This window comes from Polyodon spathula, chromosome 1 (assembly GCF_017654505.1).
Source record: "Polyodon spathula isolate WHYD16114869_AA chromosome 1, ASM1765450v1, whole genome shotgun sequence".
In the NCBI taxonomy this organism is placed as follows: domain Eukaryota; kingdom Metazoa; phylum Chordata; class Actinopteri; order Acipenseriformes; family Polyodontidae; genus Polyodon; species Polyodon spathula.
This window is the reverse complement of record NC_054534.1, coordinates 59,507,644-59,535,320: the sequence shown is the minus strand read 5'-3', so window position 1 is coordinate 59,535,320 and position 27,677 is coordinate 59,507,644. Positions and strand designations below refer to the sequence as shown.

Sequence of the window (27,677 nt, the reverse complement as noted above, 5' to 3'; positions counted from 1 at the left end):
CCACAGGACTACATTTGCTCTTTCCTCCCCCTACTCTGCCAGATTACATTAGGTACAGCACAGCTTATAGAAGACCGATATTTATAGGGAACACAGTAAAATTATTAATAGCCCACAATAATATTTTGCTCAGAGTCAAACTGGTTAAATGTTAACCCAAATCTAACTATTCGGCAAAATCTGTAGTTGTAAAGGTACTGTGAATAAAATCTTAATTCTAGCAGCTGCATTCATCTGAAGACTCCTAGAGTATCATCCCAGGGCCATACAGGTGATGACACAAACAGCTTAATTTAATGGTCATTAGGAAAGTGACTGTACATTCAGCACAACCATCTTTCTGCAAGTTCTAACAGAGACATTTTTTAGGTGACAAAAGGCCAACAACCACCGATTTTATTATTCTCTTGGTGGATTGTTCCTTTTAAAAATATTTACATAACTACAGGAATAATGTGTTTTGTTTGTTCGAGGAGCATGGTTGATGTGAATTTGCAATTTAACTCTGCTTGAGCAGCACCTTCTCTTCAGAAAATCCCAAATATATTTTAGGTTCTAATACTCCAATAACTAACCATTGTGCCTCAATGATGAATGGTTCAAAGTGAACTATGTCACCAAAAATAAGTAGGTATCTACAGTGTACTGTGATGCACAGTCATTTCTACCTAATTATGTCTTCAATTATTTGACATAAGTACTGTACATTTTTATTACGAAACAAAAAAGCATTTTCAGGTCCACCGGTTATTTTCAGAATGCTATTGGTTAAAAATATATCATTAAAGCACATAAAAGTATAAATATGTTTTGGTAAGTAATGTGTTGCTGTTTTTAACTAGTGGCTGGCCACCACAAACTGTAATGAGTAGTCCAGCAACTCTGTCCACTCTTTAGATCCTTAACGATGGAATATACAGTACAATATAATTGTTTTTCTTTTTATTAAAGGGTAAGTGTCTAACACTTATATTGTAGTCAACACTGATTGGATTAAACATTTGAAAAGTATTGATTTTGCACCTCTGAATACCTTATGAGATACTGTAGTCAATATATTAAGGTATTAACCCACGGTAAATTCATCATGCTTCTACAGCAGCCTGACATTCCTGGCAGTGTCTATGAGGGCTGGAATGTAGAACAGTGGCAAAGGTACACTGTATAAACTATTTGTTTGTTTAACGTGTGCCTCGTTTATTTTGCCGACTGCTCGATTTAAGTGCTGTTCAAACATATAATTTAACCAACCTTGTTGCGTAAGGGCTGTTGTAACTTGCAACTTTTAGACAGACTCAACATCTAGGCCATTTGTGTTTTTAAAAGTAAATCGATAATTGAAATTGTCAATAATATTTACTTTGGTTAATAGTTTAATGCTTTGAATACAACAGTTTTTTTTTATTATTATTTTTTTTTATAAGCACTCCAACAGAAGAGCTATAAATTAGTGAAAAATCTCACACATTTTCTTAACTGCATTTTGCAGCTCAGAGGTAAGTAAGCTCCTTCATGAGCAGCACCTGTGAGAGGTGAAGTTGTGAGAACATGAGAGGTTACAAACGAGAGGAGGCCATTTGGCCCGTCTTGCTTGTTTGTTTGTTAGTAGCTTATTGATCCCAGAATCACATCAAGCAGCTTCTTGAAGGATCCCAGGGTGTCAGCTTCAGTTTTTTTTTTTACTTCTCTATAAATTACAGTATTAGTATAGGTAAACTAGACTTCCAGTTTCGTGTTAGTGGGGCTCTGCATCCAGTGTTGTATTTTAATTATATGCTAATAATGAATAATTAAAAAGAGACAGAAAAATGCTTTGATAAATTTCACACATTTGAGTATTATGTGAGTTAAACTGCTACAACAGTTCATACATGTAGCGCTTGTCAGTGTGAAGTGAATTTTAACATATTTCTCAATGCATGCCTTTCTATCAAAATGCAACATTCCCATGTTTGAGAAGGTGCAAACAGCACCACCTGCTGTTAAAGCCATAGAATTATACATATCTGACCTTTTTAAGTGGCTTGAGAGCAGGTTTTATTATTTGTATTTCTGTGTGGGGGATGGGTATTCTCACAGTATGTGACTATAAAATAGGGTATATGCTTGATTTAAATATTCAGTTCTAACCTTTATTTGTTATGCTGTTACTTTTAAGATTCCTTTTAGTGTCAATATTTAATTTTTAAAATTTAACTTGCAATGGAAAAACATTACTTTCACAAGACATTTTTGTTTCCCATAGGACCTGCAATTTGCTTAATGTATCTGCTCATTAGTACTCTTTCCATTATTGTGCTCTATGTGGTGTATTTATAAAGCTGATGTAAATCTAAACCACTGTGACAAGACTCTGCTAAAATGTGGCACACTGACAGCAGCAAGCACAGAAAGGAATATGCAGTGTGGAAACTGATATAATCCCATCAAATGCCCTTCACTGGCTAGGAAATAAAGCTTTAACATTGGTCCTAATTGCTCAGTAAATCTTTAAAGCTTTAAGCATAGCTGGGCTGTTACGTATCTAAATACAGTTACTGAATTCCGCTAATGCGGGAACTCTTCATGTCCTATTAGATGTTGTGGTCAGGGCGCTAGAGTAATAGGGTTCAGATTAAAAACCCAGTCTTGGGTTTCGCAGTGTGTTGAAACATGCTGAACATGATAACAGTAAATGGATGTTCTTTTGCAGTGGACACAAACAAGCCGAAGACGAGCACCAGGAACCGGCCGCCACAAGCACAGACCCAGCCTGATCTGCTGACAACCGAGAACAAGACCCTTGGACTAGCGCATTACAAAACACAGTGCGAGAAGAAACATGAATGTATTCAGCATCTCAAGAAGTTACTAGCCACCAGCAACCATAGGTTTGAAGCCATCTCTCTGGTGGTGCAGCATATTTTGGCAGAGGTAGGTCAAATATTAAGCTGTATTATAACTAACTATTAAAGCTGAATGTAGTACATTTTTCTTCTATATATCTTTTGTGTTTTTGTGTGTAATCAGTATAGATTTGTGTTCTAGTAGCATGTTCGGAATGGAAATAATAGAGGGAGCAGTCTCTGGCTAGTGTTGCAATTTGCACGGCTTGAAATTCACTTGGGGGGTGGGAGAGAGTGGGGAACATTTTTTAATGACAATAGCACACTCTAGGGTTTGAAATATCAAATATCTGCTCGCTTAGGGGATTGTTTTTACGTAAAGCTTGGTGATTTACTTTTTTATAAACTTTTCACTGAATAAATACGTACTGATATTTTTTTTTTTACCTAAGTATTGGAGTTAACTGATACTTGAAATCTGAAATCTGTTTATCCAAACTGTACTGTGCACAAGCCTTTCATGGATTTATTGCTGTATGTATTCTGTGATATTGGGAAATGGACTAATCTGGAATAGGCATTAACAAAAATGTAGTTCGCTCAAGAGGATATGGTGCAGACTGAACTGAGTTTGCGAGCAGTTTCGGATGATTCATTAATGGGGCCTTTAAGCTGCCGACCCTTGCATCAGAAATAGCATTATTTACGGTATTTGTTTCTGAATGCCTGTAACGAGGAGTGGAGGTAATTTAGCTAGGCATTTTCTGCAGAATACTACTGAGAGAGATATTTTAGTTCTGGCGTAGCTCCAGCTATAATACTTTGTCACCTACCATTTTGTTATGGTGTTGCTATAACAAAAGAATTTGAATGGCAATTTTCCTTCTTAGGAATGGAATATTACTAGACAGGGAATTCATTCGTGTTTGGCTTTTAGATATTGGCTCATTCTCTAAATCCTCATGTGCAACACAATTTAAAAAACAATGCTGTAAGAGTCAAGTTTTGGATCTGTTTTGGTTTTGTAAATTTAAAAGCCATTTTCTTATTCTTCCTTTTGTTGAAGTTTTGGCACATTTCGAAATGTATGATTTTTTCCGGTTACATCTGCTCAAGGACGTTTGTTAAAGTGTGTGTTTGCCTTGGAGGTTAGATATGTTTTCCTTTATTTGACTTGCGGATAAGGACAAATCGACTGCCAGTAAAAATATAGGAAGTTATGCCCACAGAAATGTGATACGGAAATAATGCTTAATTCAAGATCACACCTTTTGCTTTTTTGGTACAATAGTTCCTCGGGCCTTGTTATTGACAACAGTATCAGCTGTTGCTGGACAAAATCCAGAGCACAGTTCTATTTTTGACCCTTTTAGACTTGTGCTTGAAATAGTCTGGAATTGTCCTTGATAAACCAGTTTGGAAAACTCATTTTAAGACTGCCCGTTTACACTGCACACGGTCATATTTCCATTCGAAATTATGTTTCAGTTTTTTCTTTTTTTTTCTTTTTTTTTTTTTTAATATATGTTTTCTTATAATCTTTTGGGCTCCTTCAAAGAATGAGCTTTATATTTCTTCATGGGGAATGTCACAGCCTATTAATATTAATCCCCATTAAGTACATTTAAAAAACATAATTTTATATCCTTTAAACCAGCAGGGTATGGGGAGGACCGGATACAAAGGTGTGTTTTTGAATTCACAGATCTCCGTTTGATGATTTGTGAAGAAAAATGCCTCTGATTTACAGAAATACTGTTTTTAAAAGTGATGGCTTAGTCCCATTCCTTTAATTACTCCCTGCTCAATTTATAAATGGTATTATGTGAACTTCAAACAGTATGGAAAAGATCACAGGAGGAAGTGGTTTTAAAATCCACTTTTGTGTTCTTGCTAGATGGAGGAGTGAACCATAAGACATGTCTTAGTAATTCATTACTTGCCTTTTTGATAACCCATGAATAATGTGTTCCCTGTTTTGCTAGGGTGTATCTTGTACAGTATCTGTACATTAGTTTTATTTAAAATCAATTTATTAAACACAGTAGTGGATAAAATGACATCTGTCGTAGGGTTTGGAACTTAATGTACGATAAGCTTTAATGGCATTTAGATATGTAGCATGCATGATATTTCTATAACTTTTAACGGTTACATTTCTTGCAAAAAAGCTTGTGGAGCAGACATAACATAATGGAACAGTACTTTCATTAACAGAATAATATTCATAATTCAGTACATGTAATTTAATAATGCATTTGTTTGTGTGATTTGTTGAACAGTGGAATTTCTCTTATTACTACCTTGTGTTACTGGTACGGGGGGGGGGGGGGGCTTTAAAAATCATAAAACCGAGGTCCTATTGTAAGTGACTCTGCAGCCTCAGTTGCTGATGCATAGTTCACCTCCTAGTCTCTGTAAGTCTCTGACTAATTCATTCATAACCAACCATATAATATTGTCAAGTGTGACACAAAGGTACTTGTGCCAGCGATGCCTGAAGTGTCTGTATTGTACTGTGCTGTAACAATAACAGTAGGTTTTTTTTTTTTTTTTAGCCTAATACTTGCAGCGAATAGGCAAAAAAGGATCTGATTGTTTTTGTTAAATGCAGTGCATATGATTTTGTTATCTGAATAGTATTTTCTTTTAAAAGAAAATGTTAATACAAAACAGACTATTTGAAGAAATATACAATTTATTTTTCTCAAATCTTACATAATAAGTGGAACCTTTTTTTTTGTTTAGTTTTGTTTTTCGCAGCTATGCGAGGAACGGAAAGAATATTCGAATCTACAAGTAAAATCTACAGCACGTCGCTCAAGTCTGCTCAGAACAATAAGCAAGAACAGGGAGCTTTTTTTTTTGGTGCACCAGGAAATTACATCAAGTAATTATTGTAAACTGCAAAGCATCCTAAGCCAAGTAAAGAAAACTGGGCTGTTTGGATGCAGGTGGTTGTTTATTATTTATTTGGCAGACATCTGTAAACAAGGCGACATACAGGTGTTGCAGGGCAATGCAAGGTTACAGTGCAAAAACAGTATTTAAATAGTGTTTAAAGTAAGTGCAAATACTACTAGAATGCAATAAGAGATAACAACTTATGATTAAGACAATCTTTATCTACAATGACATGATAGTAGTGCATTCGTGAATCAGCTGTGACTCCGGTAACATGACAGTCAGGTCAGGCAAGTCCAGTGCATATTAGGAGGGGGTAGATCAAGAGATCTGCAAGTGCAGTCTAAACAGGTTGGTCTTGAAGAGGCAGCGGAAAGCAGTGTGAGACGGAACAGTCCTGCAGTTCCCCAGTACCTAGTTCCACTACAGAGGGGTTAGGGAGGAGAAGGAGCAGGCACGGGAGGATGGAGAGTGGAGAGAAAGCATGACCAGTTGGCCTCTACAGCAGGAGCGGAGAAGGCAAGGACTGTAGGGAGACAAGAGGGATTGGAGATGAGAGAGGGCAATGTAGTGAAGAGAACTCTAGTCAAGAACACCTAGCTTTTTAGCAGAAGATGGATAAAGTGTAATCAAGGGAGATGGAGATGGGAGAGGAAGCAGAAGGTTGAGTTTGAGGTGATGTAAGTGCGTCCAAGTTGAGATAGCCGAGAGAGAGAGACACGGGAGGAGATGTGAGAGTCAAAGGAAGGAAAGGAGAAGATGATCTGGGTGTCATCAGCGTAGAGGAGGCAAGAGAAGCCAAATGATTTACATTTTCAAATGTCTAATAAGAGACTAAACAATACAACTGAGAAAAGGTGATGCAAAATAATAGAAAAATGTCATACCTATCAACATTTAGCCTAGTTTTAACTAGTTCAAATTACCCTCAGTGAAATCAGGCATTAGTTACACTCTACTTACTGTACATGCATTGGTTAGTAAGATTTACTGCCCCAGTATTTTATGGAAGTTGAAAAGAAAAGTTAAATGCTGGTATTTATTTAGTTATCCGTTCCTTGGCTAAAATATAGTGGAAAATAAAATGAACAGATAATGGGGCAATAAAATATTAAGGAGTGGGGTACACAGAAACAGTGTCTTGCACATGAGACACACCATCTTAGTCTGCCTTTATTTAAAAAAAAAAAAAAACATTTAATATTGATGAGTGCATGCTGTGAATTGGGGCATTGTCCTTCTCCATATTTGTTAATGGCTGTTTCAGGACCCACACCCAAAATTCAAACTCAGGGTTGCCATCTGCTTAGAGGATCTTCGTGTTCATACATGCTTAGCAGTTCTAGCCTGGCGCTGCTACTTTTAAATATGATTAGTGTAAATCACAGGTCTCCAGCTAGTTAGTCGATTCCTTAAGCTAAATTATGCTGACTTATAATATCTGGTTTGAAAGGCGTGGTGATGATTATTTGCATGTAACTAAGTTATTTGAACCTCTAGGGATTTAATGGAGGAGCGTTTGGTCTGTAACGCACTGGATCAAGGCCAATTTGCTATAACCTTTGTTTTTTGTTTTTTTATTTATTTGCATTTTTTTTTTTAACTTCTTGTTATGAAATTTCTAATGACATTTAATATTTTGTAAATAAATTATGAAAGCATAATCACTAGTTGTTGGCATTTAAAAGAAATAAATAGAAATAAAGTGAACGTTTGTGCCTTTAGAGCAACCCCAAAAAAACATTACATACAGTGTTCACAGCGTGATGTGTTTTTTTTTTTTTTTTTTTTTTTCTGATTTTAATGGAGGCACAAACTGGGAAGGTAAAAATAGTACACCCCAGAAGATATTGCTGGTAACGTTTTTGTTAAAAACTTAACAACGCTCTGAGATGACATTGTGAAGCTATAAAAAACGTTTATATAGTTAGTTTTGTAGTTACAAAATCATAACTGAGGTCACAGAAACCATTATTTAATGGTGACTAAAGTATAAAACAGTTCTGACAGTCAATAGCTAGGTCTGTTTTTTGTAACTTTTGTAAAATTAACACACAGTTCTGCTATCTGGCGATTTGCATACATGTAAATAAATACTTAAGCTTGGTAAGAGTAATAAAAGATAAGATGCCAATAGCTTCTACTGCATACAATGTGACTGCTAAATAAATAACTAGGTTTAGTTTAATATTGTGTTTGATAATACAGATAGAGAACTATGTTATTTTAATTATTATGCAATAATTTTTGACTGGGGTTTTGAAGAAGGTTTAATCGTTATGTCTCACTATGTCAAGTTCAAGTTTTGCGAAATGTAGGATGTTTGTGAATTCCACGTAGTCTATTGGCTTTTCATATAATCCTATCGGCATTCAGCAAAATTGCCATAGTTTCTGTTGTAATTGCTCAAGCTAAAATGTCTGCTTTCCAGGTTAATTTTTTATGTATTTATTTTTTTACTGAAAAGCTCTTGACAGCTTTCACCTGTATAATGTTTCATATATATATATATATATATATATATATATATATATATATATATATATATATATATATATATATATATATATATGTATTACTGTTGTGCATTGTGTATATTTAATGCACCTAAAGGAACAGGAACTTCACTTAAAAGAACACCTTTTTTGCACCTATAGCGATTCTTTGCTAACTGATTCAGAACTGATACAGTACTGTTTTGTAACCTGATAACTCATCATTATGAAATTCAAGTGGTTTATTCACTCTTTCAAAACTGAGTTGTGATTGCGAGAGTAATCTAGAGCTGTTGCTGCTGCATTTAATGTGTAGGGGTGCTGCGTTTAATAACCATTGTGTTCAAATTAATTCTTGTGTTCATAATTACTGTTAGATTTCACTATTGCTGGAAGTTGTGTGGCGCAGGACAGGTTTGCTTTTGTAATAATGGAGAAGTATGTGTAAAAGTGTTTTATACCTTAGAACTATATTATAAGTATAATTACTTCAGACATGCAGAAATTATCATATTCTCTTGTTGCATATGAATCAGACAAGACATAATAACATTTATTTAATTGAAGAATGTGTGTGTGTGTGGAGGAGACTTGCAGTTAAATGTATTTAAAAATTTTAAAAAAAGGGAAATTAAAATAAACGTTTTTTGCTACTAAGAACAGGAGACATCTAGAACATCATGCTATATATGCATGTGGGTGTTCAAACTAATGTATTCACTACTGCGATGTGGATAAAAATAAACTGTACTTCAGTTATCTGTAGACAAGGTCAATGCACAATCTTCTGCTGTAATTCCCAGCATTTCGGTAAGTGGCAATCGATCAGTCTGATGCCAGACTCCCATTTTTCTTATGAAAGGGCTGTGGCTTGAAGTAAATTGCTGTGCCAAATGCACAGTCTGCAGTGAGCAGGGCTGTCTGCAGGCACAGCTGTAAGAAGAAATACGGTAGCCAGTAATACTAGAGGTAACAGGAGGAGGCAAGGTCCAATGGAGCTGCTTTTGGAAGTGACTTCAATGTAGACAGACCAGTTTTTGGTTGTGGTGTTTACACCTGTGTTCCTGCACTACGCATTCTACACCACACAGCCTGGGGAATAAGGAGCCTGGAAAATGGGCTGCTCTAGCAGCAAAATGTGCCTCTACACTCCTTGTGCTGGAAAAAAGGTAACCACTTTCTTTGTTGTGCAGCAAATGAAAAGCCAGATGAAAGGACTGGATATTAACACTCTTTGATATTTGTAGCTGGTTTGTTTAGGCTTGTTTTTTTATTAATAATAATAATATCAATAATAATAAGTACAGTAAATTTAGTAGTGTAGGGTTTTGAAGGCTTAACCTTAGCTAAGTAACAGTTATTAAGCAGCACTTAAATCGGTCAGGTTTTTTTGTTTTGTTTTGTTTTTTTTGGGTGGGTTGCTGGAAGTGGATGACTTTGTGCTTCTTTCTCCCCGACCCCCACCCCCTCTATCTGGAGCGAATTAAAGTGCTGCAGCTTGGTGCTGAATATGCAGGACTGACTCCCTGCTGGCTTTGATAGAACAGCTTTTTCAGAGGATTGTTTTTCAATGTTTAACCTGCCGAGTCACTGTCTTCATCAGCATTGGACTGGAATTGCTACACTATGGTCTGATTGAGCACCTAAAGACGAATATGTATTTCTTCAGACTTCAAACAGTTGTTCTTAGTATGGTGTCTTAAGGTAATGCTACTGTATGTCATTTAAAAAAAATATATAACATTACATTTTGATTCTGTAAGAATGAATGCAATGTCACATGTGTAGAATGTTTGATGGGAGTCATTATTTTTATATTTTTGTCTTCATTTTGAAAATGCGTAACCTGTGGTGGTATTATATTATGCATGACTATTACCTCTGTAGTAATCGCATAACCTTGCTGCAGTCTGCATATTTCATTTTATTTTGCCTTTTTACTAAATACAAAAGATGGTGGATAGTATATGCAAAGCGATGTGATTTGTCAGTCAAGCTTTAATATCTTGAACTCCTATCTTTTGTGTATATTAAAACTACATTGTGTAAGTGTGGTGGTTTGTACAGTTAGTGATGGTTTAACTTTTAGTTTAGAGTACATGGAGTAAAAGTTAATGAGCTATATATTATCTCAATGTCAAAGATAAGCTCTAGAAATGACCCTGTTAAGAAAACCGAGGTGTTTTTTTATGAAGTTGAACATTTTATTGTAAAATGCCCTTTCCCAGTGTTATTTACTCTATATTGATAACAGAAAAAAATGCTTTTCTCTAGGTGTGGTGTCCATGTAATTCCCATTTAAACTATTTTGTCTATCTTGGCTTAAGCTATATTCCAGTTATATGTTTTTTGTCCAGGCAAACGTTTGTTTGAAGATATATTTAAAAATAAACAAATAAATAAAAATAATTTAAATATTTACTTAGTAACCAGCTGTTTCCTTTCTCAGAGGGAGCAGGCCCTCCAGCAGCACAAGGAGTCGTCACAGGAACTTGTTAACCTGCACAGGGAATTGGGTAAGGAAAAACATTTTTAAAATACTGTAGATTTCAAATACTTCTTAATGCATTTTCAGCCTTGAATGCAAGTCAACAGATACAGTTTTAATGGTGTACTGGTAAAAAGATGTTTAATCTTATACCACTAATCAAATTTATTTAATTCACTTATGTAACAGTCACAAGCCAGTAAATTGACAAGAGAACAATGGTAGAACTGTTTTAGTGTTGCTCCTTGTAAATGTATTTCTGATATGCAGACCTTTCACTTTCTAGATGTAACACAGTACTTTAGGGCCGTAGCATCCTTCTTGTGCTGCCTCTGCTGTCTGTTGTAACACTCAGCCTTTGAATTTCCCTTGGGGCTGCAAGCTTGACCCCTGTTCTCAGAATTCCTGGCATTAGTGTGTCTTAACCTAGAAGGGCCTCTGCAGAAGAATGTAATGGTGAATGTTTTGCATTCCCTCAAATAATTATTATAGTAAAGCATGTGTGATAGTTTATTCTCATTATTTAAAGATCAGGTAATAAAAGCCTCACTGTGGCTTCATTAATAACAAAGCACATTAAGCACTCCATAGTGGTCAGCAGAGTTGTCTGAGACAAGAGGTTATTCATGATTAACATACTGTTATAAATGTCCATACGCTCATTTCTTCATAGTTAATCCTGGTTTATCAACACAATAAGGGATTCTTTTGATTATTAAAAATAAAAAATAGTTCATTCTAGACCACTCCTCCTATGCTTGGCTGACACCGGCTGTTACTGAAACTGACAAATGATTGTGGTGTAATGTACAGTAAGCATTAAACCTGTTTGTGAACAGAAATAAAATACAAACACATGCGGTCTAATTACAGTAACCTCCATGACACATTTTTTGTAAAGCCATTTGTCAGACAAACATCACTGCAAAAGTAATTTTGTCAGACTTGGCTGTCTGCAATATTTGTGTTGTGCGTCACATTCTCTGTCCCATGTCTGTTTATGAAAAGTAGGGGTCGCTATTTAAACTTGTCATTTATCAGTTAAAGGCACCCCAATCTGATCTCAATTTAATTTACCTGTTAAGACTTGTAACTTTTGTACACATGCTTGCATAATGAAAGATGGAGCATGTGCCTTCTCCTGACATAGCAGTACAGTGACATCAACAGTCAAAATTTATTTTTTAAAAGAGGGTATTGGTATTTTTAATAAAATGCACCAGAATTGCTTCGTATCCATACAGCATGTCTTGCTTTTAGATATCAAATGCCTAATCCTTTTCCTGTAGTTATGATATCTGCAATAATTGATATTGTTGACAACTGACCTGTCGCTTATGGCTTTCTGGATCCTGTAAGGCAGCAGCTTTTCCAACACAGAACATTGCAGTACTTTCATAGACAGTTGGCATTTAAAACTGGGGGAAGAGGTGTGATTTTTGTTTCTATATAAATGTTTATTGCATGTGTGGACATGCTGGCAGTTTGTTTAATCCAACAATGGGCATTAGCTACATTTTCCTTTTTTGCAGTATCTTTTGGGTTTGGTTTTGTTTATTCTCCAGCTCATTTCCTTCAGAACTGTTCTTTTCACTTCCTTTAGAAATGATTGCTGGCTCAGTATATAGATCACTCCTTCTTGAAGCTTTAACTGTCTTTCTTGTACATGCAGAGGTTAAACTTGCACTCATTTTATTATTAAACTTGAAATATGATCCATTAGTTGTTGAGTAATTTGTTTGGACAAAACCTGATTTTTTCCAGGCTTGTGCATGTATCCCTATTTTAAGGCAAATGAACAGTTAAATGTGTTTAGTGCTTTAAGAGATTGCAAATAAAAAAAGAAAAAAAAAAAAAAAAAAAACATTTGATTTTCATTTTTTTTGTTTTTGTTATTTTAACCGTTCTACCTTGATGTTCTAAAGAACATTATAAACTCATGGATATTCCAAGACAACCTAGTTCCAGGTATTCGACAGCAGTATCCAGTGGTGCAGAACTTTAAAATCTTGAAACCTCAAACTTTCGAATGGCAGCATCTTTTTGAAACTGCAAAATGCAATCCCGTACAAAAACAAATATAAAACACATTTGAAAATATCTTCATTCCTGAAAGATAATTGATCTGTTGGGGATGCCTGCTATGGTAGGCACAAAGAGAATGAGTGCTTTTAAAGCTGGCCTAGTAAAAAAGAAAATTTGTCCTCATTGTCCTCAGGGGGTGGATGGGAGGGGAGGGGGGAGGGGGGTGTGGGGGTATGGGTGTTCATAAGCGGGTGCTGACCTGTAATTACTTGTACTGTACAGGAATTCCTACTTCTGCAATCTGTAGCATATGATTTAAGTGAACACAACACATTTTTCTCAAATGGCCCTGGAGCTTACTTTTGAAAAACAGAATCTATTTTCATAAATGTAATTATTTGTATGACTGTTTCTATGCCAGGTGGTATTTTTGAGATAAATAAGATGCATAGATAAGACACAGGTCTGTTACCACTTAAGTCATATGCTGGTCTGGTCTGTTCATAGTTGTTGTTTTGATCACCAGGTATAAAACCACATGGCTTCTGTTTTTGCATCACAATTGTATAAAACAGGTATTTCTGTAAGGAAACTATGCATCTTTCAGCCAACCAAAGTAGAATACATTTACCCGATCTATAGATGGCCATTGGTCTAGATGTTGTGTGTATTGTAAACAGCATTTAAAAAAAAACAATCTTTTATCTCTATTTCTGTTTCCTGATTAATACATTGTCCATCCATAACTACAAGTGAACATGTGTGTTCATTAGAAGTCACAGTATTAATAGTTTTATCATATGAATTTGTTACTAATGACGTAAAACACAAGGCCTATTGCAGCATACCAGTGATTTTAGTCCAGATCAACTGGATTTAATGAGGACTAATCTACAGATAAAGTTTTGCATCTCCCTATAAAATGAACTCATTTTGCTTCATAAAGTCAAATGAAACCTGCTGAATAATGTTATGTTAGCATATTGAATTGCATACTGCTTTGTAGTTTTACATATACTTAACGTAAAACTGACAAATTAAAAAAAAAAAAAAAAAAAGTGGACATTTCGAAATCTAACATGAAATGCTGTACTATTATGGCTTCCAGTAGACTTTTGCGATATAAGTTTGTAGTTTCTTGTGATTTACATGTTAAATAAAATATCCTTTTTTTTTTTTTTTTTGGGGGGGGGGGGGGGGGGGTGTTTGGGGTGGGAAACCAGGTCATCCAAAAAAAAAATACACTTTTTAAAAGGCACTAGCAAGTAATCCTGTGTAATAAGAGTGTTGTTATACCAGTAAGTCTGATTTCCGCCCGCCACATATCCACCCTAACTGTTTATCCGCCATGATCAATCTCTGCAGCAACTTCAGTTTATTATTGAAGAGTGGATTAGTTCAGTGTGTTGATATGTAAATAAATCCTGTTTGCCTACAGGGGATATCAACTTCAAACTCTGTCTCAATCTCCTGCCTGTCACTCGCCACCCAGACGGCTACTTTATCACAATACCATGTATCTTTAGGGGAGCTCCCTAATAAAAGCTGAATCTCAAAACAATAATTGTGTGAATATAGTAGTTGTTACTGTTGTGTATAGTGGTATTTAAAACAGGATTCATTTATCTGCCTTTTTACATATCCACCCTTACTTTGGACCCACCGCAGTCGGATACCTGATGCAATATTACTCTAGTTACAAACATGTATAATATCAAACAACATACTTTGCACCACAAATTGCACTACTTTTGGCAAGTATGCACACTTTAAGAAAACGCTGGATTTTTGTAAAAGACTGCACACATGTTGACAACACAGTATAAATTAAGACGGTTCAACAGACAGAAACCATTTAGAAAATTGCATAGTATTAGCATGTCCACAAACATGTATTTTTGCATTGAAAATACTTTAAAAGTTAACTTTTGAGGAAGATTAAAAAAAAAAAAAAAAAAATGTAAAAAAAACTCACCCTTCTAGTTGAACCTGAATCAACTGTGTTCATCTTGAAATTGTTAGAGTATTGAAATTATTTGTGTATAGTATTATGAAAACTAGCCTTAAGTTCCAGGAAAGTCCCCAGAACCTTCTTAGAAGAATTTGGTACCAGCGTTTTACTTACAAAAAAAATTAACTTATTTGGTTTGCTTGACTTTTTCCACAGTAAAAAGTAAAGTATAGGTTGAAAATGGATTGGTGTCATACAACAGATACCTCTGTGTGGTTACAGTTACATTGGGGGGGGTGGCCAATGATAATTTTGACTGAAACTATTGGGGCAAAACCAATGTTTTGACTGCAACGTGACTGAATGCAGAGAAAAGACGAACAAAGACATAACTGCCCGAAGGCAAAAGCAGCAACGTGACTGAAAAAGATGAACCAAAACGTTACTGCCCGATCTCGAATCAACCATGGCATACAGGCAACCATTTTCAAAGAAGTGTCATTAGCTTCTTCAAAGGGAAGCTTTTGCAATTTCAGGCTTTCTTACAAACAGTACCAGCTTGATCAGAGCCCCGTATTTTTCGGCATGCCATGCAATACCACAGTTTAGAAATTGGGAGTGAAACTGGTGTGAGTAATCATGACTGGAAATGCACAGCAGCACATAGCTGCAATGTGAAGCAGCACATAGCTGCAATGCTCTGTGTGACAGCAGACGACTGCAAACCGTATTTTTATTTCTTCCTCAAATTGATGCTGTGAAATTTGGGCTGCGTCTTAAATTGTCGTTTTTTTATACACAAATCAGCTTACTTGAAAAATGTCTTCATTCATACTTGGTTTGATTGATTGGGTCCTCGCCTATACAACAAGCATCAACATGAAAGATGAAAATGAATTTCAATTCTGCCCTACTTCACTAAAGTACAAATGGGCTTCTGTTATTTTTAAATACCACTGCTTCAGATTATTACCAATGCTTAATTGTTGTTGAACTTAAAACTGTTCATGGCCCAGAACAACGCAAACCTACTAATCGTATTTAAAAAAAAAATAAAAATAGATAATCATCCTGAATAGAAACAAACTAAACTAACAACTACCTAGCCTATATTTAATTAATCATTTTTGTGTGGTCTCCAAACTGCCCAGCATCTTCTCTTGCAGTCACGCCGCTGCTAACCAGGGTTGCCAGATTTCTGACAAATAGCGACCTGGGCTGGGTTGCACCAGCTATGCGTAAGTTTGTCTGGAAGTTAACATGTAAAGCCTTCACTAAGCGCTTGGTAGTTTAGCTTAGTTGCTTAAGCGCTGGCCTATTTTCTGTTGTACTACACACACACTTGTTAATGTATGCATCGAGTTGCCTACCAGGTTTTGAAAAGATCCGGTAGCGAAATACCTAAAGCAAGGCAGAGAGATGGAGGAAGTGCAATTTTGATGGCAATGCACAGTTATCACTCCTAAGGGCTTTAAAGCTTTTAAGGTTTTCAAAACTTTAAAGAACAGTGTAGAACCAAGAAGTACGCCAACACTGGCAGTATTTAATTGCTCTATAACTATCTTTATAAAATAGGTTTTTTCTATACTCTGTCCTGATTGGTCAAAACAGGTCACATGGGGGTGTTGATATTACAGCATATCATCATGGGTTGGCACTTTTTTCAAAAACGGGCAAATCACTGGCAGATATCCACACACTTAAAAACAAAAACGGCAGACATATTGGAATTTATCGCAGTAAACATGACCGACGAGATTTATGTAAATGTTGAACTTTTGTGAAACCGAAGTGTACGTGAGATATTGAATGAATCTGAACTGGACACCAATGATTAATTCAAGTAGTGGAAAAAAAAAGCAAAAGTATTAAAATAAATTCAAAACTCGCCATTCTGATCGCTCTGTTCCTTCTCCCTGAGCTATGACATTTCCCTATCCCATTTTGAAAATAAATAGTTTAAAAAATATCTCTTAAACTTTCAGCCTTTCACAAAATATTTTGGGTCTCTCTTTTAAAAGAGACTTTGGGGTTAAAAGATGTTTAGTTGCTGTTTGCTCCTGCTGTCCATTCTTCGGTCTGCCTGCCTGCCTGCAGCCCTTCGCAGCTGTGTGATCTGATGCTGAACATTTATAAATTTCATCTGGACAGTGCCTGTCTTACCTTTTAAATGTGTCCAAGTACAATAGTATCATGTTTTCTGCTGTGCCCTGTATTGTTTAAAATTGTTTCTTAACACTGGTCCAGTAGTTCTCCACGTTACAAAGCTGTAAATTGCAGTCAGTAAGTAACCAGGTACTCCATGCAAATAACATCTTTAAAATGTAATGAATAAACAAAGAATTACAAGAAGTGTAACAAATCAAAACTGTACTTTCAATGGCAATGTTCAATTCAACATCTGAAATTATTTTTTAATTAATGCATTTTTGGTTTTATTTTTTTTATGTTTTAAGGGACTATTTTTTCTAAATTCAGGCAGAGATGGAAGGATATTTAATAAAAAATACTTTTTTTGTTAATGAAAACATGTTTTTACATTTTTTTTGGAGGGGGGGGGGTTGTTATGTTGGTTGATCCATTTTATACGCTCAATAAGGCACTTCAGGGTGTGGGATAAACTCTAATATCCACACGCCCCGGGTGGTTAAAACCACTCTGCTTCGCCTCGTGACTTATAACGCACCCGGGGCGTGAGGATATTAGAGTATATCCCACACCCTGTCGTCCCTTACTGCTTACTCTGTTTTGAAGTTCATACACCCCCCCCCCCCCCCCCCACCCACCCACCACCCACCCACGTGCGACACACTCACATTTAAACTATTTAAAATCTCCCAGCTAGTAAATGAAGTCATCCTCCTCTCTTCTTTTGAATGGGATATTATATTTAAGGTTGTGAAATGGGGATTTTGATAAATGAACATTGTGCAGCTGCCCCACCTGCCACTGTGTTACAAAATTGTATGACACAGAAGTTTTGTAAACAGCTTTACATGTTATCCCATGGGAAAACAGCTTTAAAATCTATCCAGTGTGGAAAATCAATTTAGACCATTTTACTATTTAAAAATGTGTTTTTGATTGAGGTAGTTAAGAACATTGCACTTTTTTTTAATAAAATAAGTCAATTCAGGAACAGCTGCATATACAATAATATAGTCCTGTATTTATACTGATATTTCAGTGAGAAACCACAGTTATGACGATCGTGGTGTTACTAGAACCAGGAATGTAAGGCTTTTCAGTTATGCTCAATGATCAACATTAAGGTGTATTTTAAGCATTTAGTTGTGATTTTTTGTTTTCATGAATGTGCATGACGTCAAAACAGATGGTGGTTTCTGAGTATAATTGTGTTGTATTGCCTCTCTCATTTAACCATGACATTAATACAACGGTACTGTCAGCTCTAGATTATCCGGGGTATTTGGGAAGGGGGGGGGGCGACTAGTTACACAGATAAAACAAAAACATGGATAATGCAAATCATAATAAAACTCATTCAAAGTTTGTACTTCATAGGTTTTTTTTTTTTAAAAAGTAGTCAGTCATGCTGGTTTGTCTCGTCAACTGGCTTTCTTTTTTTTTTTGTAATATTTGTCCGTAGCACTCTCAGAAATAGTTTGTCATTCAAGGATGCGTCATCCTGCTGCTCAACATAATCAACATGAGTTTCAACACACGTGAGGGCTGTACTGTGAGAAACACAATGCTGTGGAATCAGGCTATCCCCCCCCCTCCCCTTCACTGGACTCGGTGGTCTGTCCTTGGACATGCTTCACAATGTCTTCATCAGTAAGCAGCACATATCCAGCTTCATTACGATCGCTATTCAGCCACTCCTCAATATTTTCAGCAATGACATTTTCACCTCCTATTTTCTGCACAATTTCTGCCAGGCTTTCTGTTGAGATTTCTTCCTCTGCGATCTCTGTCTTATTGCTTTCCTCTGGCAATATCTTTCTTCATGATCTGATTATCGTAACTGGTTTCACTTCATTCCATAATCTGTAAATTGCACCCAGAAATGTCAGCTGCTTCCAAAAAGTTGTTAAATGATTTCCTGGATTAACATTAACAACAGTATAACTCCATAATTCCTCTAGACACAACGTCCCGTTTGGTGGTAAATATTTTATGATGATGTTGCCATCTTTCGGATTTTTGAAAACTTTTATGAGGATGAGAAGGGGCATTATCGAGCAGCCTTTTCTGTCAAGCCTTTTGATTGGGGGTGCTCTCGATACCAATGGAACAAAGTTCTTATCAAACCATTCATTAAAAATGTCACGATCGATCCATGCCAATTTCTGACTAAAATAGTCCAGCAGCATATTGGAGGCTTTGGTTCCTTTTAAATGAGCTTGTTTTTTTCACTTTGCCAATTATACAAAATTTAAGTTTATGTGAACCGGTTACATTTGCAGAACACATACGTGTTAGCCTCTCTTCACTAGACATATGGCCTGGGTTGTTTGGCTTCAAATGCTAAGGTCTTTGTTGGTAAACATTTCCAAAAGAGTCCTGTTTCGTCGGCATTGTAAATTTGTTCTCGTTGGAGCCTGCCTTTTTCAATGAATTTTATGACATCCTCACGAAAGTTATCGGCAGCTTCACACATTTCCCCTTGAATGCAGATCTCGCGGATGCCTTGCCGGTTTTAAACCAAGTTGGCCATACAGAAGAAGCATTGAAATCGCCCTCCATCCCCAGTGCATCAAAAAAAAAACCTTGGCTTGGCTTGTTTAAAACAAATTAGTCCAGACACTGGCGTACCTTCAACTCTTTGCTGTTTGAACCATTCCAATATTGCTGTGTTCAAATCCCCATGTTGCCTTTTTCATTGATTTCCTCTTAGACATCCCACTCGAAGATGAGCTACTCGCGCAGGAAATCAACTCCTCCTTGTTCTTTTTTAAATGACGAACCGTCTGTTCACCAGTTCCATGTTCAACAGAAAGTTACTTTACAGTGCTACCTTTTACTAGTTTCTCAAGTATTTCTTTTTTTTTTTTCAATTGTCAAAACCACATGTTTACATTTACTTGCAGCCATGTTTGCATTCACAGTGGTACTGAGTGTCTGACGTTGACCTACCATGCATGTGTACTGTTATGTATATAATTTTTTTCTGCTGGCACACATAATCCGCCAGTGGATAATTGAGAGTTGACTGCATACTGTAGTCTGTGCATGTGTGACTAATATCCAATATGTCAGTGAAAGGAAGATATTTTGAAGACAAAATCAATGGTATTGGTTCCTTCACAGGCATTATATTACACTGCTTGGTGGGAAGAGAAATCTTCCAGGTCAACAAACTAGGAGTCATAAAAAATCATAACCTTGTTAAACTTCAGTTTTAATAAATACAACAGTAAAGATACAGTTTTAAATTGAACTTTGGTATCCAAGTAGACTATCTTGATTGAGAACTGATGAGACTGAGCCAAATTGACTTTCTTGTACTGAATGGTATTTGGGTTTTTTGGACTAAGCCACTGTTAGTTGGATATTTAATGTTCAAATACATATAGGGTAATGACCACTATACAATATGATACTTATAAACTGATTTTCTAAGACCAGCATGTAGTGAATACCCTTATCTTAGGGACCTGGTTTCAATGTATGAATGGCTTATTAGAAGCCACAGGCCTGGTGTACTAAATGTGGGGGTGTAATTATAATCCATCATTTGCTAAATGTACAATAAAGACAATGGAAAGATTTTTCTTCAAAAAGTTTTTAAAAGTTTGACGTGTTTAAGCTATTGCAAAAAGGTGGAATGTTTTATATGTACAGGAAACTGTCTTGGCTGGTTCATGGTTTTATATAAAATATTAAAGACTGAGTAGGGTGAGGTTTGCCTGAAGCAGAGGTGGGAAAAATATGTAGACTTAAAGGGTGGTCTTGCTTTGAGACTGAGGTTTGTACCCTGCCTCCCTCTGTCATTTACATGTACAGCTGTAGCCAAAAAACCTCCAACATCCTAAGAATTAACTAATTTTGCTTCATAAAAGTAGAATGAAACATGCTGAATACTGTTATGTTACCATATTGAATTGCATACCACTTTGTAGTTTTCCATATACAGTAAAACGTTTCAAATCCGAACTGCAATAATCCAGACTGATCAAAAATCCGAGCAACGTTGATGTCCCACTAGATTTTGTAGTACTGTAGGCCCTATATGTAGCTTCAGCTAATGAGAGATTAGTTACAGGAGAGATTTTCCGGGAAGCGTAGTGTACATGCGCAAAACGTGTATTAATTGCAAAAGACAAAGCTACTTTAGTTCGGTGCCAATAAACGTACAGTATTTACATACAGTATATCATAAAAACAAGGTTTAAAATTACAGTTAATTTATGTTTATAAACAATTATTAATCAAATTGATATGGTAACAGTCAAAGCAAGATCACAGATGATTTCAGAATTTGTAAAAGCACAAAGCACATTTTAAAAAAGCATTTCTGCAAAATGTAGATGCGGTGAAACAGAAATCGCCGCAAACGGCAGATGACAAGCCTTTGGATAATACAATGTGGTCCTGGTTTGTGCAAGAACGATCCTGTGGGACTCCACTGCCTGGTGTAATTTGTGAACAAACAAGGATTTTTTTTATGAACAGCTGCATGGAAACGAACCCAATTTTGATGTTCAGAATTTTACTTGACGCACAGGCTGGTTAAAGCGTTTTAAAGAACGTCACGGTAGGGAGATAGACATCGAAGGTGAGCTACTGTCTGCTGGCCTGTCGGGAATTGATTATTTCTGTGAAAACTTAGTTATGTGCTGTTCTGGTGTTTTTCTAACGTTCTGTATATTAGGCCTTTTTTGCAGTCTTTTTTGTTTTTTTCTTTTGAGAGTGATGTAGCCTGCTACTATAAACTCTGAAAATGTTTTCAGTGCTGTTTTTTTTTTCTTTCTGTACTATGTACGCAATCGTATTGTTTTTAAAAATAAGTTTTTAAATGTGCAGTACTGTACTTTCATTTCTTTCTTGAATAATTACAATGTGTTGTGTAGAAAATACAAATATACAAACTTATGTGGCGTTTAGCACTCAAACTTGAAGTAATGTATTAATATTCTGACTTCTGGTAGACTTTTGCAATATCGTTTTGCAGTTTATTTGATTGCATAATGATAAATAAAAGAGCTAAATTTTATTTATTTATGTATTTATTTTATTGTCTCAGTCCTACAATTCTGGGTGGTAAAACTTTTGGCCAAAGCTCTGTGTGTGTATGTATGTGTTGTCACTGCCCTTCCGTTTTGTACGCTATTAATATCTTACTGGTTTTCATTAGACAACAATCTTTTATATTCTTTGTTTTTGTTCAAGACAAAATAGCATTCAGTTTTTCTGTTTGTTAGTGAACACAGCAACCCTTTGTGACAAGCTTCAGAGAGAGAAGGATGAGCTGCAGACGACGTTCCAGGCTGTGCTGCAGAAAGTGCAGGAACAGCACCAGAGTGAGCTGGCAGACCTGGAGGAGCAGCTCAAGAACTTCTACTCCGTGGAGTGGGAGAAAGTACATGAGGCCTACCAGGAACAGGCAGAGAGACTAAAAACACAACTGCAGCAACAGGTTTGTCATTTAGATGCATAACCATCACAAAGATAAATGGTGAATGGATTGCCAGCTTGTGCATCTTCGGCATGACTGTAAAAAAAAAAAAATAATCACAGCATGTTTTCATCATATATTGTAAGTGTTTGTGAAGGTTCCTGTCTTCTAATTAAACAACTTCCAATTATTAGTGTCTGACATATTATGGTTAAACCTGGAAAACTCAGATTTGATCCCTCCAAAATAAACACATTTTAGGGTCAAACCCCAGTATCTGAAATAGATTAAATCAAATGAAGCCATAGGTCTTGTATTTGAGGAGCTAGGATACCTTTTTATTATTTTTAATTTGTTAAGTATCTTCATACCCGAAAAATATGCACAAACTGCAAATGATCAGAGGTAGCCATGCAACACGTATAAAGAGATACAGTTTGCGAGTTCTGACAAGACAAGGCATCCTGCTGATATACACTCATAATGGATGTAACACCTGCAAGCTGACATAAGTAATGTATTGGTTCATGAGTTTACGTAAACCACACAGGTCATGTTAAAACATGGAAGTGTCCTAAGGGATTTAACTTGTGTCAAGGTTTAGCAAACCTGTTGTGAAAAGAACTACTGGGTCTATGGCAACCAGAAAAAAAAAACATGGGTTTTACTACTTCAAAGGCAAAGGGAAGATACTTCATCTGTACAAATGGTGCCTCCACTCTATCCCATTCAGTTGCATTCACTCCTGAAAGAAAATATACAGCACTTCTCTGCAATCCTGTCACAAACATTGTACTATGTTTTGCTGTTTGGACAGTGGCCCATATTGTTTTTGCTCTCTGCACAAACATCACCCTGGTTTCTCACCATGTTATAATGGATTTTTTTTTTACACACTTATCTGAAAACATCTCATTCTTCTTTCCAGGTCAATGATCTGAATTCTCAACACAAAGCTTTCAGGAAAGAACTTGAAACTAGCCATTCAGAGAAGATTGAAGTGTTAAAACAGCAGTATGAATCATCTTTGGATGGTAAATTTTATAAATTGTTCTGGAGCATTCTTTCTAAGAGATTTTAAATTATACTGGTGTATGTTTCAAGGGGTAACAGTTAAGCAGACCTTGCAGCCAACCATGTCTTATTTCTGGTGAAGTGGTGTACAGTAAAGGCTAAATGAAGAAAAGGACACTAGGGATACACTTGTTAGTATTTAATATACAGTAACATGATTGCACCACTACATGCTTTTGTGCTGACTGGCCTGTTAACCAGTAATGGTGAAATGCCCTCAGGTGCACTTACATTGAGTTAATGATCAGATTAATGGGTGAACATTTAAAAAGTAGATAAATGTAAAACATTGTCTTGTTGGTTGATTAGTCTTCTGTTTATTTTTAGAACTCAAGAAATCTCAGCAACTGGAAATTAAGTCACATAATGAATCATTTAAGGAAATGGAAGCGTCATTAGCTGTAAGTAGAGGACTTTTTATTCATTGGCATAAAATACACAAGTAATCCCTGAGTGCAGGGTTCAAAATTAAAAATGGTTTTGTGCATATCCGCACCACCTTCTAAAGAGAGCAGTGGTGCACTATATACAGTCTATAATGCAGCAATTGATGATTTTGTCCATGATAACCCACAAATGAGTATATTGATAACTGATTGCTTTTTTGGTAGAGTAAAGCAGCTGCAGATCTCACAGCTGAATAAACATGGCCTTAAAGAGAAGTGCCTCCTTAAATCATTTTTCAAATTCCCATACTGCCTGTCCCAATTCCCAAAAAGGAAAATATATAGAGGCTAATATCCAAAATGCTTGAACTTTACTTATGGAATGAAGGAATGGTTTGAGGTTGTGTGGGTGGGGGGTGAAGTAAAATGGGAGTCAGTCTGTAGATATGTCTACACTTTGGGACTGCAAACAACTTTTCTGATTCTTCTCCCAAACAAAATAGTTTACTCTTTATAAGTATGTAATGGTAGTACAGTGTAGTAGTCTTCATGTTATTTTACAAAAGTGTGAAGGGCAATTGTTTTTTTTTTTCAGGAAAAGATTGGTGAATTGACGACTTTGAATAATTCTTTAAATGAGAAACTGAAAGCTGAAGAAGACAGAAGGAAAGCACTCCGTGAAAAGAATCAGGTAATGACATTCTCATAATATTACTGTCCTTGAAGAATGAAATTCTATTGCATTATAAAGCTTTTAAATGTGATCATAAAGAATCCCATCAGATATATAATTTGTATTACTAATATTAATACTGTAAGACTTTAGAGTTTGGCTTGGTGCAAGCTTTAGATCAGGAAAGCTTAATGTTTTTATTCAAAGAATTGTTGTGTGCACACTTACTGCAGTGTTCATGTGAACACACCATACTGGTAGTTAATGCAGAAGGCTTTTAAAGTGTCAAAGCAGTGCCTTATTATTATTAGTGACTGTTATGGGCAACTGATTTGATTAGGGCTGAAACCTGGTTGAGTACACAATAATAAACTATTTACACTGGTATACAAAGTGGAGTTGTGTACATTTTGCGGGTGAGTTGACTCTTGGCACGGTAGTCTGTAGTTCTCTGACCTTGTTCCAAACATATCCTTGATCCTTCAATTTAAGTCCTGGCATCAGTAAATCATTTAGACCCTGTTTTGACCCTGGATGGGTTTTGTTAAAAAAAAAAAAAAAAAAAAAAAAAAAAAAAAAAAAAAAAAAAAGCTTTAGGATTGCTGGTTGTGCCCCTAAGAATCTGGCTTGGTGGAATGTAGTCACGGGTGCCTAAAGGGTATTGATAAGATACTGTAAGTGGGGTGTAGAGATGAAAGCCTAACTAGGCCCTCTGGTTTGTGTTTTAGAAGGATTCCCACACTCTATATCTGGAGCAGGAACTGGAAAGTCTGAAAGTTGTTTTGGATATGAAGAATGAGCAGTTACATCAACAGGATAAGAAACTGATGCAAATGGAAAACATTGTAAGACTGCACAACAGAGATACTGGGGGAGGTGGGGAGGGGAGTAAACCTTTCGTTTTGGAAAGCATTTAATGCATACCCAAATGCTTAGGCAAAACACAAAGGGCAGTTCTAAGATCCACTAGGAAATAATTTAATTCACAGAGGTATCAAAGATAATTAGTATTTTAATGTCTCTTTGAACGAGCCGAATATGTACTATTTCAGTGGTTACTAGTGAACTGACCCATTTTCGTATCTGGCTACATATTGAAGACGGCTTAGTTCCCCAGGTACGAATGATACTGATATTTAATAAGTAGAAGTATAACTGCTATCATTATTCGTTACCCTAATTATTATGTAAAAACTTAAGATTCTTTGTCTAAATGAATTGTAGGTGGAAAAGAATATTAAGTTAGATGAATGCCTTAAGAAGGTCCAGCAAGAAAATGAAGACTTTAAAGCAAGAATGGACAGACATGCAGCTCTGTCAAGGTAAGATGCAGTAAATAACTTTGTTTTAAAACTTGTCTGTTTGGCTGACTTTTAGTGACGTTTGCATGACCTTAGCTGTGTAAAGTGCATTATAATGTTATGTATGAAAGAAATTCAAAGAATGCAATTGGTTTATTCTATAACAAAAGGGTGTTTCTGTACATTATCTGTCAGGTTTTGTTTTTGTTATCCCTTCAGCACGTAATAACTTTGGCATTTACATAAAGTATGAACAGTTTACAATGTATTCAGCATACTGTATAACTGGTATACATCGAGTTTTGATTAATAAAATACTGTTTGTTCTTGTTTTGTTTTTAATTCTAGGCAACTTTCAACTGAACAGTCTGTTCTACAAGAATCATTGCAAAAGGAATCAAAAGTCAATAAACGTTTATCTATGGAAAATGAAGAACTTCTTTGGAAGTTACACAACGGAGACTTGAGCAGTCCTCGAAAGCTATCCCCTTCATCTCCTTCCATGGCTTTCCAATCGCCACGTAATTCTGGAGTGTTTAGTAGCCCAGCTGTTACCCCAAGATAACACTGGGCTTCTTCGAAGCAGTTCAGTACTATTGATGGAAACAGTGTTCATCACGACAAACAGGAGCTATATTAGCTATGGTATGATAATGATACAGTATATGCAAATATTAACTGGAGGCAAATAATATATCCATTTTGGATTCTTTCTGCTGATTCTTGTATAGTGTAAACAGTAGAAATACAGCCTGTACAAAGACAATGTTGCACAAAAGCACTTATAGCGCAAGATCGTTCTTGGTGTTTGCCTGATTTGGAGAGAAAAATCTAAACTCAGGGCCTGTATATTATGTATCACTGTTTATTACTAAGTGTTGTTGTGTTCACAAAAAGCTTGGTCGAGTAGGTTGGATATACTGTGTGAATGAAATTGGTTATGGCATATTGGGTGTGAGACTTCTTTTATTAAATAAAGTGAGCAGGTGCTCTGTACATTTGAATCACTGCATCATTGAAACAGTTTCTTGAACTACACCTACATCTATTTAAAAAAGAGAGCAGAAAAGAAACATGTTTGTGGTTTTTGAACAGTTCAAAAGGCTTTTCCTAATGGACAGTCTTCCAACAACTATTCATTACTGATGTCCACAGAAATATACTGTGTAAAATTGTAGTTCTGGATACAAAAGGGTAATGGACATTGATACAATGAAATATGTGTGTCCGGAGCCTTCACTGTGGTTCATAGGGAGAACAGGATCACCATGGTGCTGTGTCTGCTCAGAAGCACTGTAAATCATGGAAAGAAGGCTTGGCTCATCAGAGTAAATCATGTAGTCAATTATATATATAAATTTATTTATGTATTGTTTTTCAGGCCAAGATGTAAATGTAGTTGTAATGAAGCTTTCCTTATCATGCATATTTTAAGGTTTAGGAAGTCTTTTGAATATCACAAGAAGTATTTGTGTGGGTGTCAAAATAGTGCAATGTTGAATCTCTTGAAAATATGCAATTATGTACGTGTGTGTGTGTGTGTGTGTGTGTGTGTATATATATATATATATATATATATATATATATATATATATATATATATATATATATATATATATATATATATATACACACACATATATATATACAAATACAAAATACAAAGATAACCATGAAATGTTTGTGATGTCATGTTTATTTGCAAGTATATGTTTATTGTTGTTAGTAGGACTAAAAGTCTTCTCTGTGGCTGGAACAATGGACAATAAGGATGGAATTTTAGTATTTTCCCAAGGTTGCAAGAAAAGGTGTCCATTTAGAGCTGGGGCAACACTGCCCCTTGTGGTGCCTTTTCCACCTGCCATATTATTATTATTATTATTATTATTATTATTATTATTATTATTGTTGTTATTGTGATGTGTGGTTTCTCGTTTTTTTTTGTCAGAAAAAATTTGTATTATATACCGTTC

The 27,677-nt window shown here is 35.8% G+C and overlaps 1 protein-coding gene across 4 annotated transcripts in view; it reads left to right on the top strand.

Moving 5' to 3' along the window:
• LOC121320302 (microtubule-associated tumor suppressor 1 homolog A-like) overlaps positions 1 to 26,708 on the top strand; it is a 63,944-nt gene extending 37,236 nt beyond the window's left edge. For 2 of the 4 annotated variants that reach the window (XM_041258553.1, XM_041258558.1), the window contains 9 exons: positions 2,693 to 2,913; positions 10,674 to 10,740; positions 22,077 to 22,291; positions 23,199 to 23,304; positions 23,672 to 23,745; positions 24,326 to 24,421; positions 25,135 to 25,248; positions 25,628 to 25,725; positions 26,053 to 26,708. In XM_041258553.1, the coding sequence (XP_041114487.1) occupies positions 2,693 to 2,913; positions 10,674 to 10,740; positions 22,077 to 22,291; positions 23,199 to 23,304; positions 23,672 to 23,745; positions 24,326 to 24,421; positions 25,135 to 25,248; positions 25,628 to 25,725; positions 26,053 to 26,269 (1,208 nt within the window). In that variant the 3' untranslated portion in view covers positions 26,270 to 26,708. Of the gene's footprint in view, positions 1 to 2,692; positions 2,914 to 10,673; positions 10,741 to 22,076; positions 22,292 to 23,198; positions 23,305 to 23,671; positions 23,746 to 24,325; positions 24,422 to 25,131; positions 25,249 to 25,627; positions 25,726 to 26,052 lie in introns of all 4 variants that reach the window. The other 2 variants (XM_041258552.1, XM_041258554.1) reach the window with 1 other exon arrangement.
• Positions 26,709 to 27,677: the final 969 nt, after the last annotated feature.